Below are 17366 nucleotides of genomic sequence, written 5' to 3'. Positions count from 1 at the left end.
CCGAGAATAGTGGCAGTAAAAGTTACGGAGGGAGATAAAGAAAGAGTGACCAGTATGTTGAAAGAAAAAAATAAACAAACCAGAGAATTTAAATAGAAGAAAATTGCTGGTGGGGCTCAAAAATAAATGTGTAGTAGTACAGAACACGTACGAGGTATGGGACAATGTTGTTTTATCTCTGGACATTAATATTCAAGAGGTTAGGGCATTTATTCTTACAAAAATAGAAACTTTTTGTGACATTACTTTTGAAACTGTGAAAGGTATGGAGAGCTTTACTAGTGAATTTGAAAAAGAAAAATTAAAATCCATGGAATTAATATGTAATAAAGACTTTGTTTAGAGAGACGAGAAAAAGATACATATACAATTTTGAACTGAGAAAAAGAAACTTTAAAAAGACATGTGAAAGACATCTGATAGAAGAGTTGGGCATTGTAAAAGCATATGATGACAGAGATTTATGGACTGGGGGATGGAACAGCAATGTCATTTTGAAAATGGAAAATGATACGATTATACATATACCAAGTGTTATAATACATGCTACAGGGAGCCAAGGTTTGGTAAAGTATTGGGGCAAATAAGAACATGTTATTTATGTGGAAAAGAGAGGCATTTTGTTAATAATTGTGAAAAAGAAGGTGTTACATTTGTGGAAAGATGCGACATGGGGCAAAAATTGTGAGTTAGAATGTTACAATTGCAAACAAAAGGACATTTAGCAATGGATTGCAAAGAAACAGAAAAAGAAAATAAAAAATAAAACTGAAGTAAAAAGGCAGGAGAATTAAAGGATAAGATAAAACAGAAAGAAGAAATAAAAGTGACAAAAGAAAGAAGTTAGTGAGAAAGAACTAGCTAGAGATATAGAAGAAAATTCAGAATAGTGCTGAAGAGGATATAAACTAGACTGTGGTTAAATTCTATAGATAAAATAGTTAAAGACAGAAAAAGGTTTATGAGTATAAATGCAAAAGATAGAAAGAAAAGGAATGGATAGAAAGAAGAAAGAAGGTAAGTGTTATAAATATAACAAGGAGAACAGGAATAATAGAATGGTGTAAAATGTGACAAGAGATATAATTATATTAGAAGATATAGGGTTTATAACAAAAGAAGAAAGATTACAGACAGAAAATGTATGGAATGGGCACATAATAGGAAATTATGAAATGAATGTTGTTCTCTAACTGCAATTTTATGCAGAGAGAACTTTTCAAAGCTAGTTAAGGCCTTCACTTTATCCCCTCCCTCCACTTTTAACCTATTAATATTCTCTGATGCTCCAAAAACTGCAACCTTCAAATTAATCAGTTACCATTTCTGTCCAATTCTTCCACTTCTGAGTATGGTATTTGCTTAGTTTTGTTATCATTATTTCCAACTCTGTAACTCTCATCTCATCCATCAGTTGAATCACCTTCTCATTTCTAGGAGCCAAATGGGATTTCCACTCTTTTTGTTGTAGTTTTCTTTACCATTATTAAAAGGACAACTAATAAGTTTTGGATATTTTGAGAGATTTGGCCCTTGCTTACCCAGTTTAACAGGTAAGTAGTCTCGTTCACCCTTAACCTGACTGGATATCTTTTGTAGCAAGATTTGGAGTTCCTTTCTAAAACCAGTCAGTTCATGACATTCCCAAACAATATACATCTAGGAACACACAGAATTGGAGTCACATCTCAAACACCTACTGTCCCTCATGGGAATCTCTTTCCTAGACTTCCTGGAGAGTAAAAATATTTGTCTAATTTCCATGCAAATATGTGACATTTTTGAGATATAGTCACATAGCTAGGAGCTAAGCATATCTTAACCCATTCATCCTTTATTTCTATTCCTAGTAAAGCCATCCATGCAACCTGCAATGAAATCTTTGTGGAATATTTGTCCATGACTAGGGCTCACTCACAATTCTTTTACTTTTTATTTTAGATTCATTTCCCTCTTGATTCTGGCAAAAGTTTCAATATTTCAAGTTTTCTAACCTGCCTCCTTTTTATCTCTGCCTTATGATTGTAATAAATTAAAAAAATATATATATATCTTTATACCTCTGAAGTTCCCCCTTTCTCAACTGAAGTCTTTCTTTTACCTCCATCCAGTTTAATACTCTGACTTCTTTTAACTGCTGCCAATAATATATTTTCTGATGTTGTTCACATTATTTCCTTAGTGCTTTCAAGTGCATTGTGGGATATCTTATAGTCCATCCTATAGAAGTTAATTTGAATTGCCAGTGAAGAAGAAGTTCCAATCCTTTCAGAACTTCGCAGACTGTTTTAACTCCACTTTATCATGTTGCCCATGTTCATTTCTGGTACCTTTTTAATCAAGATATTCAATCATATTCACATTTCTACCCTCCTGTAAAATCATTCTTTCCCACTTTGAGTCACAGGGTGGACTTCTAGTCATAGTAGCAGATTTTCTTTAGTTAGGCTACTCAAAAATACTGTTATAAACATTGCACAGCGTCTCCCTTCTTCCACTGGGAGGAAAAGCTTTTGCCACTTTACTCTGTGATTAGAGTTATTCTAGAGATATCGTCTAATCTCTCTTGTCGAAAGATTCCAATAATTTAGGCTAGGGTCATAACTATATGTTGGGCAACATACAGAATCTGGGGCACAAAAAACATTTTAACTGCATGAATTCTTTTGTCTATCTCATTAGGGAGGACTTCACATTTTCATAGCCTATACAAGATTTCCCTCTTCACCTCCTCCTAAATTTTTGGAGAAACTGGAGAGGGTTTTTGGATATCCAAACCTCCAAATATTTTCCATTTCATTATCCACAGACATGGTCAGCAGTGTAATACTTTGCAAAGAGACCTTCTCAAAACCTAGTGGACATACCTAATTTCATTACTGCCAACTGCCATGCTAGTGCACAGGCAGTGCTGATCAATGTCAACATGGGTGGTGCCTGATAATAGTTGTGCATAATATTTGAGGTGTTTCAAAATGGCAGGCTAGATATCACTGGCTGTGACTTGTACAGTACTATCACAAAAGATAAGTGATTTGAAAGCCCTAGAAGACATGTCTGAGATGTGTTTATCTGTTTTTTTAAACATTTTTAGGGGTGGAAATGGGTGTAGTCATGAAAAAGGAAAGCAAGCAAGGGTAGAAAAGAAGGTAAGCAACTAAGGAATGAACAGAATGGCAAGGAAAAGTTGGCATAAATATTTTTGTGGGACAGTGCTCATTTTTCATGCACAATGAGAAGGTAACTGGAAAAGCAGGTAAAAAAAGTAAGAGAAACGTAAAAGGGTTAGGACAGCTAGTTGGGGAAGGTTGAAAACGGACAGGGTGTGTAGTAACACAATGGTAAATTAGACATCAGATAAACAATGGGGACACACTGGTCAGTGGAGGATTTTACAACCAACAGGAGTAGGCATTGACATAAAAGGGAGAGGAACACCAGGATGGGGGATTGGATGGTGTTTCACAGCTGCAGTCCTTGTCAGCTTTGATCCAGTAGTAGATTACTGCCACCCTGGACTCTGACTCATATGCTAGAGACAGTACTGGACAGGGACATGACTCAGTGTGTCACCAGAGGAGGTTCTCCATTTAACCTCCTGTTGATTTTCTCCTCCACAATGTCTGCAGGCTGCTGATGGGTGACAAAGGTGTAATCTCCCCTGGCACTCCCAACATGCAGTGCAGGGCTATCTGAAGTGATTGGTGCAGCTAGGGCAGGAGGTGTGGAGGTGACTGACGCAGGCTGGGACCTCAAATGTTCTGGCTTCTTCAAGTGATGGTGGCGGCACTGCTGCTTAAACCTGTGGAGGGTCACTAGGTCTTGCCTGAAGGATAGGTGCAGGTCTTGATTCTGCTGCTGCATACAATAGTAAAATAAATGTACACATGCAAAATAAAATAAGACTACATGATAGAAAGGGCAGCAACAAAAAGAGTTGGGGGAGGGGGAGAAAAAATAGATTAACTTACACCTATATACGTGACCAGACAACAAACTTACCTTCCAATCTACAAAGGTTGTTTGCGTAGACAAATGAAAAGTGAACCTAAAAAACATGGCCATCAATAATGGCAGTCCAAACGGCAAAATATTACCTTTGTGAGGTACCTGGACAAACTAACACAGGCTTAATGTCCAAGCATTTAGCAACGTGAACAATGCTATAACAAAGTTGCTAAATTTGCAGCAAATACCCCTTTCAGACCCCACCATTGTACAACATTAAAAAGCCTAAATTGTTTAGAATTGCTTCATCGACTAACATATACATAGCTTCTTACCACCTATAAACTTAACCAGCACTATCTGCCTGTCCAGCACTTAAAACCATTCTACACAACTATGTTCGCAGTTGGTCACTGTGATCCAGCGAACAGAAACTCCTGTCTACAAACCTATTAAATCTGCTGGGCATTGTCTGCACTCATACAAGGTTGCGAAGTCCTAGAACCCCTTGCCTGTATCCATCAGGTCAATACCCTCCCTCCTAACTTTCAAAACCACTTTGAAAGAGTTCCTAGCTAAAATCTGGCTCTGTTCTTGCTCAACACCAGGATAAACTATATCCCTAAATGTGAGTGAGTATCTTTTCATTCCTTACACCTCCTTATTCTCCCTTCTTCACTTATTTCCTTACTTCTATCAGATTACCTTCCCTGACTTTCTTTCCTTCTAAATATACCAACCATAAGCCAGTTTTCCCCTCACTTCATATTGCAATTCCTGTTTGTATTAGACTAACTTACCTTTAATTTCTCTACAAACTATGTAAAATTTCTATAAATATTACGATTGTCATACAGCTTGTATAGATTCTTAACCACTGTTTTATATTATCACTAATTTGTTATAATTATTTAAACTGCAGATGTTTTTGTTTTATTTTTGAAGATTGTAAAATTACTGTTCTTAAAATTTTTGTAATAATTTGTAGCTTTGCTCCCTGGCCCTCCACTGAAAATGGGCTTCTACCAAGTCAAACTTTCCCAGTAATTAAATGTCAATAAATAAAAAGTAAACACAGTAATAGAATGTCTGAGACATATGTCTGAGACATATGCATATATACAATCAAAAATGCTACACAGACATACATTTCCCTCACAGGTTATGAGGTAGAGAAGCAAGCACATTGACAATGACTTCCATAAAACAGATGTTCACCCAGCAAAAAAAAAAAAAAATGTAGCACATACATATTTCTCATGCCTAATGCTGTACTTAGTATAATTACACAGACATCTCATTTATAAAGTATGAGAACACATTTGGAGGGGGAATTGAACCCATGTGCATCATCATCATAATGTGGGAACACAGCCTTAGGTGACTTGATTAGAGATGCACAGTAAGTAAATAGAATCAAATCTTGTCCCCTAACTACAGAAAGCAGGAGCCTTAATCCTTCACACCTACTGCCAGACCCTTCATTAACCTCTTCTTTTTTAGTAATAAATCACTGTCAGTCAATCTCAGTCATTAGAGTTTCATATTTTTTGTGGTTCACAAAATACATGTGGATACAAAAAATGTTGTTCTGTTAACTTTTTAAGTGTAATCTGCTCTTATATGACTTCAGTTTTACAGAGTAACTTTGATTTATGCCCTGTCCTTGAACAAATCGCTTACCTCGACAGTGCTTTGGGCCAACTGGAAATTTGGACTATGCTCCTCAGTTTATCTCCTAAACAGCAAGCCAAATAACAATCTATGAACTACAATAGTTATGGTGCACCAATGCACCAACTGGAATGTACCTGGCTAGACATCTCCAGCAGCTGGAGAGACCACAGAGGTACCTAACCAAGAGAATTACTGGTCTCAAACAGTTGCCCTATGCAGCACGACTGAAAAAGCTAAGACTGTTCTCTGTTGCATACCGCTTTCTCAGAGGTGATCTCTGTCTAATGTACAGAGCCATGTCCAACCCAGAATTGTTGAACATGCTCCATCTTAGCAAAACTAAATCTACTCGAGCTACACGCTCTAGGGATATAAACCTCAACACAACAATGAATAGAACATGCTGGAGGGATAGATTCCCTTCGCAGAGACTTCCCTTACTATGGAACAGGGTCCCGATCTACATAAGACAGAGCCCCTCACTATCACTCTTCAAGAGGAACCTTGATGAGTGGATGGGTAACAGAAAGTTCACACCGGGGATCACACCAACAGCACTACTAGATAGAGGCCAAGTGTACTAGCTGCTAGTACAAGGGTCTAGGGAACTACTAAAGGGGTGGTGAGTACCGCACAACGTGGCTGGGCTAATATATGCCTTCGAGCAGATAGCTCAGTACCACGCTATGAACCTAATCTAAATCTCTGTCATAATTTTAAAAGTAAAGAAAAAAACTGTATGTACACTGGACAGTGTTTCTGGTAATTTGGGAGAAGGAGCCAAGTAATGGAACACTGGCATGTTTAACATGGCTCTGATTCATTATTCTGCATAAGGCCCTCCATTTATCTATGATCTAGCTCTTTTGACTCTGGAAGTGTATGGTCCAACAATATGACATTATCAGCTGTTCAGGTAGGTCAGTCCTGTACTGATAGTTGACAGTAAAGATGACTAATCTTTAATAGAGAAGGCATGGGGTAGTCAAAATAAGATGTAGGTGTGATGCAAGCATGTAAGCCCCCCACAAAATAACAAACTATGTTGCATGCAGAAATACTTCTGACTTGTGTATGACTTGCGGGTTGTTAAACAAATGCTGCTGCAGCATGTCTCTTGTTTTTAATTACTTTGCCTTATTCACTGAACAAAGTTTATTAATCGGATTGTGTAATATTGTCTAAACATGTTGCATTTTACTAATATATTTTTGCAGCACCTTCTGTACAGCCTCCAGCAACTGCAAAGGGGTTATTTGTCACGTCATATAGTCTGCATTACATGGAGTCGTCATAATTAGAACTATCTGGTCTTCAGCATCCATTAGGTAATAACTGTTGTGTATTACTGTGATACTGTTTTATCTACACAATTGGACTGTAAAATATTTCTGCATTTAGTTTAAAGTGTTATTCTTGCAGTTAGTATACAGGATTATAGTTCCAACTTGATAATGAGCAGTTTACTGTAGCAAGGGTGCATTCAGGGTTTGAATCTTTCCAACTTAATTTCCCTATGTGTGATACCAAGCAAGTAACTTAAAAAGACAGTGTTTTCGAGTAATTGAGAATTTGGGATAGGCTCCTTAATGGTTTCATGGATAGCATGCCTTTTAACTATGAACCTGCTGTTGTTTGTCAGCCATTACCTATTACATAGCTGATCTAGTTCAGGAAATGTTATGGCAATATCACCAGCACATCAGTTTTAATGTAACATAGGAAATTTATTCTTCAAGAGCAGCACACACTGCATCTGTAGATGAAGCACTGAAAGCGACATTGCATGCCAACAGCAGCATCTGCATTAGTAAGAGTCTTCTTTAATGTGGAATTATTCAGCTGCTTTTTACTTCTGTAGAGATGCACATATTGACTTGGCATATGTTATCAGGTGATTTGTATTTCTTATGCTGCTATAAATGCTGTAATACTTCATCTGCACTACACAAGACTGAGCATTACGGTATGATGACGGTGATCTTTATACAATTTCAAGTATATATATTTCATTCAAAGCTACCACTAAAGTACATTTAATTTATTTCTTCATAACAATAAGGGGTTTACAGAATCAACAAATTGGCTATAACTGGTGATGAAAGCGGGGGGCTGTCAGTAGATGAAAGCACCTTATGATCTTATCATCTGGTCATTTTAAACAGTCTTTAATCTGGCTTTGCAAAACTAGTGTGCATGACTGCATGTAAACTAATTAGGAATACTTAGGCTATTGTGTGTTTGTGTGAAACAAATTTGAAATATGTGACTTTGGTCATTATTATTGTTATTAACTTGTTGATACAGGCATCTGAGAAGGATGCAGTCAATAATTTAGCTGTAATAGCTGGGTGTAGGGATTTGTGTGGATAAAAATGACTGACCCTGCTGAGCTGATAATGTTAAAAAGTCATTACTCTGTCTTTGCAAGATTAGTGTGTATTTGTGTAAGGCAAATTGGAATACTTTACTGCTGTAATTTTTAATCATAATCAGACATGTAATATGTACATAGTCAATAAAGTGGTCATTATTGTTGAGTAAGATAATTGGTGGATTATAATGACAGAAGTTTGAGTGGCCTTTTATGGCTGAAATGTTTTGAAATGGGTACTTTTGTCATAATGGATTCACAGATTTTATTTCACTGCTTACTGGAAAGTGTTAAAAACTACAAATGTAAAACACACACTTACAAATGTTACTGTATTAAACAAGAAATATAATTTAAAATTATCAGAAAAGTGACTCAAAGAGCACATGCATTTATGCATGATCCTAAAAATGTGGAAGGGGGGGCCTATGGGTTGAAAACAACCCAGTGCACAAGCTGCGTTTAATATGGCAATATTCACAGGTGATTCTTTATCTTTCACCGGCTCTGTGGGACTGTTCCTGCCTGATGTTGGTGGATCTGCAGCCTCTCATAATGATGGCGAGTGCACAGTATGTGTTGATCACTTGAAATGTGACCAGTCCATCCCCCGAACAGACCATGGACACAGCACAAATGCCTTTGAATACCTAATATAACCAAGACAAATTAATGGGGACATTATCAGTCAAGTGTGCTGGTCCCTAGAAGACACGTCAGAATCTTCTCTTAAAAGACATGGGCAGAGGGGTCCACACAGTGGGGTGGGTAATGGTGTTCTCTGGAGACATGGTTACCACCCTGTTCCTGAGGTTGGTGTGTCAGTGGCTGAAATGCAGGGTATGTGCAGAGCCATTGCAGAAGCACAGAATAATACCATCACATCCATGGCAGAGTTAGTGAGGGTGATGCAGGATGTGTGAGATGACCTACAGGAGTGTATGTCCCATTTTTGAGACTGCTTGGGTAGACTCATATACAGGAACATGCAATGCCTCTCTGGCTAAACTGCTATAGGCAAGAACTATCCACAAGGCTTGTCCATCACTACATCCACAGATTGTAGCAATCGTGGCCATAAATGACCAAAATCTGTCCCTTGCAGCACTAGCAATTTCATGACTACAATTGTTGTGGAAGTGTCTATACCCAGGAGAGGATGCTTCTGTGGTTGTGGCATGTCTCATATCAGATGTCATACATGGTCACGCAGCACACCAGCATCTAGCCAGGATCATGGTACATCCAACTCCTGGTAGAGCCAGCTTGCATGGGTGAGGTAATGCACAGGATAGTGAGACCTTTGCCATGTATGCCCTGGAGCCTTCAGTGCATTGAGATGCAGTGCTGCGACTACTGCTGAGGCTCATCCCAGCAGATCCCCAGTTATATCTCCACAGTCCACAGTACATCACACACACACACACACACACACACACACACACACACACACACACACACACACACACACACTTTTCCACTAACCCTGTCTCTTAACACAGATATTTACATTAAATCAATCCTTCCCCCACAACACTGACAAAGGCACACAACAGCACATTTTACTTTCACAATCTTCAGTACTCACGTTTCCCTGTAAAAGACATCCCCTTCTGTGCTGCCTTCCCCACTTGTGTAAAATGATGATCACTGTGCATAAGACACAGGGCAGGACACAGTTTGGCAGCCAGCCAGCCTATGCATGCATAAGCACAATGGGGTGCTGGTTTTGGATTCATCACTTTTAATGTAGTGTATATGCTTTAGTCTCCTCTACTATGTCCTGAAGTTATGTGAAAGCCACTGCCTCTTTGCTAGTACCACACTATACTGCACCCACCTCAGCCTAGCATGAGCATCCCATGCTGCTGTCTCGTCCAATGAATTCCCATTTGATCTAGCCTCCACTGCCCAGTGTGCTGGGTTTGCTATTCCTGCAAGATTCCACCCTGCTGGAACTACTTTCTGTGTATGATATTGTATAGCATTACACAAACTGACACCACTTTTGCACACATGACAGTGAATCCAGACAGTGCCTTCAGCAGCCTGAACACTCACTCACTCACTCACTCACTCACTCACTCACTCACTCACTCACTCACTCACTCACTCAGTAATGTGACTTGCTTTTAAGTGGACACAGTTGTTCCTCTGGTCTGTTTGATTTGCGGATTTTTTGTAGGTGCCACAAGTCAGGGTTCCAGGGCCCATCCAGCATCATGTCACACACTGTTGGGCTCAGCAGCAATAAGAGCCTCTTGCAGATAAACATTTACTTTTGCAGCAGCAGCAACCCCTAATGTTCTTTTGCAATGTCCTTATTCTCAACACGCTCTTTTGTCCATGTTCATATCTGCTGTGGAAGTGACCCCATTTTATCACTCAGCCATCTTATCTTGCCTCATTAGAATAGACAGAGAGAGATTCATTTCAGTAACATTTCTTATTTCTATGTCACTATACAGCTATTAGCAAAATCCATAACTGACTGTGCTGCTTAACCTGATTGCCTTGTGGATCTTGTGTTTCTGAATTGCACACGCCTGCATATGGCAATTTTCTTACCACAATGAGAAAAAGTTTTCTGAATACCAGAAAATATGTTTAGTGGAAGAGCACAAGGGAGATGAGAAAACTTGAGAATGTTTTTCAGTGAATGCATTAGAATCTCTGGGTTCATAGAATTACAAGGGGATAAAGTTGGGACAGAGAACTTGGGAGGTATGATAACAGATATATCTGCTGCGGTGGTGCAGCGGTTAGCATTGTTGGCTCACAGCAAGAGGTTCTTCAGTTCGATTCTTGGCCTGAGCACCTTCTGTGAGGAGTTTGCATGTCCTCCCTGTGGTCGACTGAACTTTAACGACATGCAGGTATGTGCGTGAGTGTGTGTGTGTGTGTGTGTGTGTGTGTGTGTGTGTGTGTGTGTGTGTGTGTGTGTGTGTGTGTGTGTGTGTGTGTGTGTGTGTGTGTGTGTGTGTGTGTGTGTGTGTGTGTGTGCGCCTTCTGTGAAGGTTGGACGCCAGGCTGGCAACTCGATAACATAAAAATCCACTGCCAATCAATAGCGGACCTGTGATCCCCTGTGGCAACCCCTAACCAGGAAAAGCCGAAAGACTACTTTTGGTAGCTATGATGAGGGAGTAGCACCTAGATGAAATCTGAGCTTTAACTGTACTATACGTTTGTGACAACTTTAGATAGACAGGTGTGGAAAAATTCTCAATAACTGCAGTATTCAGATGAAGAAATATGACATAAGCATACTTAAGATGATTGAAAATGAGAAAGGAAATTAAAGGAAATACAAAAAAAGAATGAGGGCATGGCATTTATTATTACTTTTTATTTGTTTTTTTATTCCGTGTTGTGGATTTTGTGTTTTTTAATTTAAATATCTGAAAAAAATAGTATGTAATGTGAAAAGCATATGGTATCTTTTAACTTTATGAATTAAAAAGCTCTTCCTGTTTTTCTGCTGTAGCACTGGTGGATGGGATCTAGGTTTAATAGCTTACCTATTATGACAGTCTCTGCTCTGTGCTGCACTCACATACCAGTGCTTCCTGTATGATTGTTGTTCTTATCAGGGTCTATAACCTACAACTTTCAGGTTCAGTGACAGATGTGCTATTAACCAACATGTTGACATCCACTGCTGGTGTATTTAAATGTTTATACTTTCAGTCCAGGAAGTGTGGCTGTGCCTCTCAAGAAAGATGTAGAATCCTTTTTAGCTTTTGGCACATACAGTTAAAGTTTTTTTTACACGGTGAAAATTCATACTTATGTGACGTAAATAACACCATGATTCTCAAATGCTCCATACTTGGAATGTTCATAGGTTCATAGGTTGGTACTAGGCTATCAGCCCTAGGGCCTATACAAGCCTAGCCATAACAATTCCCTGGATATTTCTTCCCACAATATTTACTTCCCTGGACCCCTGTTTAGCAGGGTGACTCAGTGATCCCCGGGGTGAATTTCCTATCTCCCATCCAATCGTCAAAGTTCCTTTTGAAGAGGGCCAAGGAGGTGCTCTGCTTGACATGTATGGACAGTCTATTCCAGAGTACGGGGAGTCTCTGGGTCAGGAACCTATCCCTCCAGCATGTTTTGTTCATTGTGATGACAAGGTTTAGATCCCTGGAGCGTGTGGCTATGAGGGATTGGGATTTCTTTAAGTGGAGCATGTCCAACAGCTCAGGGTTTGACAGGGTTAATACAGTAAAAGAAAAAAGTAATACTAATAGTAATATATTTCTGAGAATCAGAACTAAACACCACACAACAGTGACAATCTTCATATTGGCTTACTTGATAAATTGGCAGTCCTTGTGTGTGTGTGTGTGGGGGGGGGGGCCTATACATAATCTAACCATCATTTGATCAATAGCCAAAAGACTGACAGTAAAATATCTAAACTAGCAAAACTGCACAATATCTAAACACAAAATACTGACAAAACTGAAGTTATACTAAGGAAGATTTTATGCCCTTTCCCCACTGTTGCGCTACACTGGAGATGAATATATAAATAGCAGGGGGTGTGGAGGTGGTGCAGGAAGGCTTCTGCCAGCAAAAACATTTTATCATTGTTTTTGCGGGAGGGTGGAGGGCCATCCCCTCCTACACCCCCCACAGCCCCTGCTAATTATATATACCAACTCCAAGGTCACACAGCAGTGGAAAAGGGCATAAATCTTCCCCAGTACAGCTTCAATTTTGTCAGGATTTTGTCTTGCTGTATCAATATTTTGCAGTGTCTATATTTTGCTGTCAGTCTTCTGACTGTCAATCAAAAGATTGTTAGGTAACACATGTGTGTGTGGGTGTGTGCATATAAAGAAAGTTTTGGGTAAAGATCAAAGCTGAAATGAGTTTAGCAGTTTTCAGCTGTCACTGTACCTTGTTCTTGCAACATTCTCATCTAATACATGGCCATAGTTTTATCCTGCTAGTGCAACAAGTCCTAAAAGTCAAAGCAGTAAGACATCCAGATGTTAATGCATGTATAACCATATAATCCTAATGCACATACCTGGGTAGGCCAGTTCTCAAAGCTCTAGCTTATTGTTGCATCATCTTTGACTATATCAACGCAACAGTCTTTCTTGAATATACTTTAATACTTAACCCTCTGAGAAAAAAATAAGATGAACTAAAATAAAAACACACAAGTGATTTTTACTTACAGAAACTGAAGAAATGGTAAGTGAGCAAAGGCATTTTCTTTGATATTCCTGAATGTAGCATTTACAAAGGTTCTGTTGAAAAAAGAAAATGAGAAAAGAAATTAATACTCAGTCAAAACATTCTCAGATTTTTAAGTATTATTGCAATCTGTGTCACTGTATGCAATGTTCCTGAAGATCATAAACATGATAAAAGCCCTAAGGATTTGCAGAAGGACGGTAAAGAGTGGCAATTTAAAGCTGACATCATATAACATTCAAGAAGTTAATACATTTTTAATAAAAATGGTGGTTGCAGCATAGAATGTAACTAGTGTGAGGACAATATAGAATGAAAATATACAGTCGCTGGGTATAACAGCAGTTAACAATAGTGTGTCATGTAACTGAAAGTTATTTCAACTAAAATAATTTGTCTGCAGACAATAAATCAAATGAAGACAGCACCACAAAATAAATGGTCCAGTAAAACCCCTGCCTGAAAATCAAATAAAACCCAAGAATATTGACAGGAGACTGTGCTGTCATGCTCCTAATCTTAGGACTCTTTGTCTTCTTTCTCTCCAACTTTAAATACCGTCTTTTGAGGTCTCAGTTCCATCCACAGATATCCATTCCTGTAAGCAAGCAATTGTCCGCTTCAGCATGTACTCTGGAACAGGACATTTGGTAGATTCTTGCCCAAGTCCATCTTGCTGTTAAGTCTGGCCTTTAATAATGGCATTTGCTCCAATCAAGGAGTTTATGGTTGAGACTCATATTATACCTGTGCTCACCGCCACGTCTACCTATACATGCTCATTCATGCAGCATCAGCTATTTAAGTATTAATAAAAGTGCAAGTCGCTGTACTCAATCAAATGGCATGGGTAAAATAGTAATTTGCTATGTCAAATTACTGTCGCAGTCAGACTGACTCAACTGCCACATGGTCAAGCACTCTAGCTATCACGTGACATTGGTGTATGTTGTCACAAGAAAATGTGCTTAGTTGATATGATTTCTTGAAAGAAAGACAGGCATTTACTGTCTGATGGAAAAAGACAATGACAGACAGTTATGCCCATAAGGCTGCAGTACTATTATTGCAGGAAATCAAAGTGCACATTTCTTTGTGTACATTTTAAAAATAAGTGAAAGCTCAGGGAAATGTGGTACCTATAGTGCTGCATATCACATCAGCAACCTGAATGTGAAGGCAGAAAAATGGAGTGAATTTATTTGGTGTTTGCCCACAAAAAATTGATTTAAAAGCCTAGGCGACACTGTGGTACAGTGGATAGCACTGTCACCTCACAGCAAGACATTTTCTAGTTCAATTCTCAGCTGGGGTGCCTTCTGTGCAGAGTCTGCATGCTCTCCCTGTATTTGTGTGGGTTTCCAATGGTTGCTCCCGTTTTCTCCCACATTCCAAAGACATTCAGCAGATGGAATGGGCAGTCTAAATTAACCATAGGTGTGAGTGTTTGTGCGAATGTGTAGTACGGAAGAACAGCCATGGCAGAGCTAACCAGCTTGTGGTGTGAACCTTGGCTCTGGATGATCGCCACTGTTAAAGTGACTCCTGACTCCATGTGGATGGATGGATGGATGGATGGATGGATGGATGGATGGATGGATGGAAGGTCTCCTTTACAGACCAGTGACATGTTATACCATAGGAGATAATAATGGAGATTCAGTCACACTCAGCTGTATGGATGTAGCATAGTCTAACCCCCTACCACTGTATATAGCACCCTAACAACAGCAGAGTCAGCTGGTGTACCCAGCAAATAAGGTGTAAACCATATTCCAAACAGTATGAAAATAAGGGCTATCCATCTCCTTGTCTGACACGTAGATGGATCAGCTGCTTGCTGTTGTTTACAGTTGTCCCATTTTCTAAACAAATCCACAAGGTCAGGGGTACACAATCTTCAACAAAAGAATCGCACATTCATATGACACTTCAGCCCATGGCTCTGAAAGAACAGCCATCTTTTTTAACTGCCCTTTTATACTGTTGGACTGTTACGGGAAATACTGCCTTACTAGATTTTGAAGGACTGCCTTAGAAATTCCATGGTGCTGTCTAACTGGGAATTCAGATAACTTTCAGTGACTTAAATGCTTAAGGCTGCTGTCAGCATTCAGTCTGCACTAACCGATGTTAGGAGTATCCAGTGCACAGTAAATGATAAGCATATGTGGAAAGTATTCGATGAGCAGATATGCCCAGTGTGCACTAATGGATGAGCACATTGCCCAGTGTGCATTAAAAGATGAGCAGATATGCCCAGTGTGCTGTAATCGTTGAGCACAGTGCCCAGTGTGCATTAACAGATGAGAAGATATGCCCAGTGTGCTCTAATGGATGAGCACATTGCCCAGTGTGCATTAAAAGATGAGCAGATATGCCCAGTGTGCTGTAATGGTTGAGCACAGTGCCCAGTGTGCATTAACAGATGAGAAGATATGCCCAGTGTGCTCTAATGGATGAGCACAATACCCAGTATGCACTAATGGATGAGCAGATGTGCCCAGAATGCACTAATGGATGATTAGATGTGTCAAGTGTGTAGTAACTTGTGGGCATTTGTACTCTGCACACTAACTGATGAGTAGATGTGCCCAATGTGCACTGACCGATGAGCACAGTACCCAGTGTGCACTAACAGATGAGCACAGTGCCCACTGCACATTAATGGATGAGCACAGTGCCCAATGTACACTAATCTATGAGCAGAAGTGCCCAGTATGCGTCAACTCATGAGAAGAAGTGCCCAGTGTGTGCACCAACTGATGAGAAAAAGTGCTCAGGGTGCACCAACAGATAAGCAGAAGTGCCCAGTATGGGCTAACTTATGAGGAGATGTGCAAGGAATGAACTGCAAATGTGGTGTGCAGAGGTTAGCATGGAAAGTTACGCAGAGAGACAGAGAGAGACAGAGAGAGAGAGAGAGAGAATAGTGTGCATCTGGGTTTGTAAATTATGTGGGCTTCTGATTTCAATCCCTTCCTGAATACAGAATCCTACACAATGAAGTATTCTGCTGTGGAGTAGCTTCAACTATGGCAAGTCAGGTACCTTTGCATTCAGATACTCCCCATTTACACAACTGTATATCTGCACTCAATCACACCAACTTAAACTCATAACAAGTAGGTGAAGTGTTAAATGTGTGTTAACTTATGAGAAGTAACCATTGTGAACCAGCTGATTAGCAGATGTGCCTAGTGTGCGTGTGTGCTAACTTATGACCAGATATGCAAGGAATAAACTGCAAATGTGGTGTGCAGAGGTCAGAATGGAAAGTTACACAGAGAGAGAGAATAGTATGCATCTGAGTTTGTAAAATATGTGGGCTTCTGATTTCAGTCCCATCCTGAAAGCAGAATCCTACGCAGTGAAGCATTCTGCAGTGGGGTAGCTTCAACTATAACAGGCCAGCGACCTCTGTAGTGCATTGAGATACTCCCATCTACACAATTGTATATCTTCACTCAATTCCCCCAACTTAAACTCATAAGTATGGGTATTCCAATGCCATTAGTATCATCTCCTACAGATTAGTACACCAGTGGGCACTCAACCTGCCAATATGTTACACTGGAAATAAGGAAAATGTCTTGAAATTCAGTCTACAAGTGTGGTATATTTAAAAAAAATACTCCTGCACATACATGAATATCACTCTTAGTCAAGCCTCAGACTCATCCTGTATTACAATGGGGAGGGGTGGGCTATGCAAAAGTCCCCAGTCTCAATGCTGTCACATCAGCACACTAGTGTACACCTTCACTGCTGCCTTTCATGTGACATGGAGGAAAATGAATTCTCTTCAGATTGTAATTACTATCTACTTAGATTACAAAAAAAAAAAACAAAAAACAAAAAAACACCATACCTAAGAGTACACATTTGGCCCTCTGCCCAAGCACCCAATACTGTGTGACGCTATAGTATCAGTTGTGTTATATCAAAACATTAATCAACTTATGTGTATCCTGTCTCTGAAATGAAGAAAACTACCCTCCTCGTCTGATTATATATATAGTCTGCTTATTATCTGATTACAAATGTGGTCCGTTTATTAAAGTCTGCTACTTTAAAAATGTGAAATAAAAGTCAGATACACGTCCAAAGCACTCATCCCACTCATTTGTAAGCCTCAGATTCAGCGTAC

The 17366-nt window shown here is 39.4% G+C and overlaps 1 protein-coding gene across 1 annotated transcript in view; it reads right to left on the bottom strand.

The window, feature by feature from the left end:
- Nucleotides 1-17366, bottom strand: part of LGI3 (leucine rich repeat LGI family member 3) — a 480821-nt gene that overhangs the window by 379721 nt on the left and 83734 nt on the right. Inside the window, exon 2 of the mRNA XM_044082968.1 lies at nt 13198-13269. Within this exon, the coding sequence (XP_043938903.1) occupies nt 13198-13269 (72 nt within the window). The remainder of the gene's footprint in view (nt 1-13197; nt 13270-17366) is intronic.

The sequence above is a fragment of the Protopterus annectens genome, chromosome 9.part0 (genome assembly GCF_019279795.1).
Source record: "Protopterus annectens isolate FY-2018-M chromosome 9.part0, PAN1.0, whole genome shotgun sequence".
Classification (NCBI taxonomy): Eukaryota; Metazoa; Chordata; order Ceratodontiformes; family Protopteridae; genus Protopterus; species Protopterus annectens.
The sequence above is the reverse complement of the archived record's forward strand: the minus strand, read 5'-3'. Positions and strand labels throughout refer to the sequence as shown.